This window comes from Geospiza fortis, unplaced genomic scaffold (genome assembly GCF_000277835.1).
Source record: "Geospiza fortis unplaced genomic scaffold, GeoFor_1.0 scaffold635, whole genome shotgun sequence".
Classification (NCBI taxonomy): Eukaryota; Metazoa; Chordata; class Aves; order Passeriformes; family Thraupidae; genus Geospiza; species Geospiza fortis.
Window position 1 is genome coordinate 294,026 of NW_005054610.1, and position 3,288 is coordinate 297,313.

General features: G+C 48.6%; 1 protein-coding gene across 1 annotated transcript in view; it reads right to left on the minus strand.

Moving 5' to 3' along the window:
- The window catches only part of LOC102045436 (keratin, type II cytoskeletal 5), a 6,542-nt gene that overhangs the window by 1,738 nt on the left and 1,516 nt on the right, over window positions 1–3,288 (minus strand). The window contains exons 3-6 of the mRNA XM_031064631.1: window positions 1,684–1,744; window positions 969–1,064; window positions 567–731; window positions 63–188 (exon numbers count right to left, since the gene is read on the minus strand). Coding sequence (XP_030920491.1) covers window positions 63–188; window positions 567–731; window positions 969–1,064; window positions 1,684–1,744 — 448 coding nt within the window. The remainder of the gene's footprint in view (window positions 1–62; window positions 189–566; window positions 732–968; window positions 1,065–1,683; window positions 1,745–3,288) is intronic.

Sequence of the window (3,288 nt, forward strand, 5' to 3'; positions counted from 1 at the left end):
AGCCTGGCCACCATCACCTCCCACCCACCTCCTCCTGCTCTGCAAGACCATCCCTCTCCCACCTGTTTCTTCACGCTGTCGATCTCATTCCGCAGCCTCTGGACCATCCGGTTGATCTCTGAAATCTCAATCTTGGTGTTCCTCAGGTCATCCCCATGTCTCCCAGCAGAGACCTGGAGCTCCTCGTACTGGTGCAGGGAAAGGACAAGAGCACTGGTGAGCACTCGGAGCTCAAGGAAGGGTGAGGGGACTTCAGGGGACAAAGTGCAGGTCTGGATGAGGATTAAGGGGACAAGATTCTTCTGAAATCTGCCCATGGAATAATGGCACTTGCCCTTAACTCTCAATATCTGCTGGGAAGGCAGTGCCTCATGGTACGGGGGACCGAGTTGTTGTCACCTACAAGAACCTGGAAGGGGAACTGTTTAAGGCCAGTTCTGCCAGTGACTCTGTGAGCCCAAAGTCAAAACTTTTGAACATCTCATCCCTGTCTCCCCTCAGCTGATAGGAAATAATTTCTGATCATTTCTGACCACAGAAATCAGTCTGTCACCCTGGTTACCCACCTTGTTCTGGTACCAAGCCTCGGCCTCGGCACGGCTGCGGTTGGCAATGTCCTCGTATTGTGCCTTGACCTCGGCGATGATGCTGTTGAGGTCCAGGTTCCGGTTGTTGTCCATGGACAGAACCACAGAGGTGTCGGACACTTGCTGCTGCATCTGGGACAACTCCTGCAGGAGATGCAAAAAATTAATTTAATGGTCTGGTGTCCACGGTGGAAACCACAGAGATGAGGTGATTTGGGAGTCCTCCCCGCTAAGATGTTTTCTTGCATTTCCTTTGCTCTGTCTCCATTTTGTAACTTATTTCTGCATTATCATTTCCAAAAGGCTGAGACCACCTTCTCCACCCCTGGGTGTGGGACCCACGGGGCAGGAGCTGGGGGATGCTCTCCAGGAACCACTCACCGCCTCATACAGAGCTCTCAGGAAGTTGATTTCCTCTGCCAGCGCATCGGCCTTGCCCTGGAGCTCAACTTTGTTCATGTAGGCACCATCCACATCCTAAGGAGAAGATACCAATGGTTTCTGATGAAACCAGAACACAAAGGGGCTTCAGGACACCAATGGGACCATGTCTGCTTCCAGGTCTATTATTAATGGAATCGTGGGATCATGGAATGATTTGGGTTGGAAGGGACCTGAAAGCACATCCAATTCTCACCCCTGCCATGGGCAGAGACACCTTCCACAGACCATACTGCCTTGGACACTTCCAAGCATGCGGCAGCCACAGCTTCCCTGGGCAACCTGTGCCACTTCCAGCAGTTCCTTAGGCTAATTTTTATGTCCCCGTGATCAAGGTATTTTTTTAATGTAATGTTGGACATTGACTGTGAGCCAGAACCAGGTTCTTGGGCAGAAGGCAAAGCTCTGACTCACAAGGATGTGACCAGAAACTGAGTTGAGCTGAGCCACAAGAGACCAGAAAACAGGGCAGCTCTGTTGGCATAGAGAAGGTTGTGCCCATTCTTGGTCTCGGGAGGACCCAACCCAGGATGTGCTGATCTCCCAACTTGACCCAGCCATGAGGGTACAGCACCCCAACTCCCACCAAGTCTTGCTTGAACTCTGCAAGGTGAGTTAATTCCCTTTTCTGGCCCATAATTCCCCACCCAGTCACCTTCTTGAGGACCACGAACTCGTTCTCAGCACCCGTGCGCCGGTTGATCTCATCTTCATATCTGCCGGGATAAAAGAGTGAGGTGGGTTGGATGGAATGAAGAGGTAGGAGCACCCCATTCCCAAAGCATCAGTTGTGGCTTATGGATATATTCCCTACTCCCACATGTTTATCCAGAGCAGACGCAGAGCAAATATTACTGTCTTTGAACTGTGGGACTCCGTGGTGTGAGTAGTCCCAGTTAAATTAATATATTTTAATCACTGCCCATAAAGTCAAGCTCATACATAAATGTGCAGATTCAGAGCCCGTTTTGGCAGGAAGCAGGAGCAGCCATTCCCGGTGACCTTCGCTCCAAGCAAAGTTATGCAAAAGACTTTCAACAAAGCTGCACTGCAATGCCTACAAATGTATAATAAAGCAATCATTTGGTATTTGATATTATAATAATGCTAATGGCTCTGAAGAAGCCACTGCAGCATTTAATTAAAACAAAAAACTCCATGGTTGTGCAAGAGGGGATCATTACAGCTCTGACAGTGGTTCTGTAGAACTTTATATGGCTCTGAGCAACATTCTCTCATCAGATAATCAGGGCAGGGCTTGGCTAGAAAGCAGACAAAACATGCAGGCTATTGAGGCAAAACCTGGCTTTGAAAGGCAGATTTGTGCCAGTCCTCTCACCAATATTGGCAGAGTTTTCCCTGCAGCCGGATCTCTTAGTGGACAAGGGAAGAGGTGGGAATAAGCCAGTGGACTGGGAACAAACTCTAGACTTAAACTGTGTTCTCTTTTCCAAGAGGTAGCTCTGAAATCCAGACTGTAGAATTGATCATTTGGAGCCTAACCAGTATTTCCAAAAATCCTAGAACACATTTCAAGACCTCAAAAGCACCCAAAACCACACCAGCAGCTCTGCCAGTCCCTCCTGTTGGATCTAAGTGTTGTTTTCCCAGCTCCCCTCCCAAAAAATCTGTCTCTTCCCATGCTTAACTACCTAATATTAACATATTCCAGCTCTGCAGGGTGATTCTCAAATTTGCAGCCAGGACTGGTTGAAGAAGGGACATATTGTTCTCAGCCAAATAAAAGTCAATGGCCTCACCTAAAAATCCCCCCCAGAAAATCCCCTCCGGGCAGCAGGTGCTGGCTGGTGTGTCCTGAGAATGATCCATCCCCCCTGCACTGGATACCAGCAGGGGGTTAATGCTCTCCCCAGGGAAATTTTTGGCAAAGGGCTGATCATCTTCCAGGTGATGGGAGCTGAGTGAGCCTGAGCACTCCCAGGTCACCTGGGACCTCTAGAAAGGCTGGAATTTCCTTCACAGAATGGGAAATGGGGGATTTTGGAGCTGGAAGTTTATTGGCTACATTTCATTCTGATTTTGCCTGTCTATTATCCTCACAATTTACTAATTTTTCTGTCTCCTGGTATATTATGTCTGGAGACTCCAGGGATCAGACTGTGACCTCTGTTGTGCTGGAGCACAGTTCCTCAGGAATTCTGTGCTAAACACTGACCTTGCCTGTGATAAATGTAAAGTAACACAGGGTAATTCTGGGAACACATTTTATGCTGGGAAGAGGAACCTGGATCAAACACTA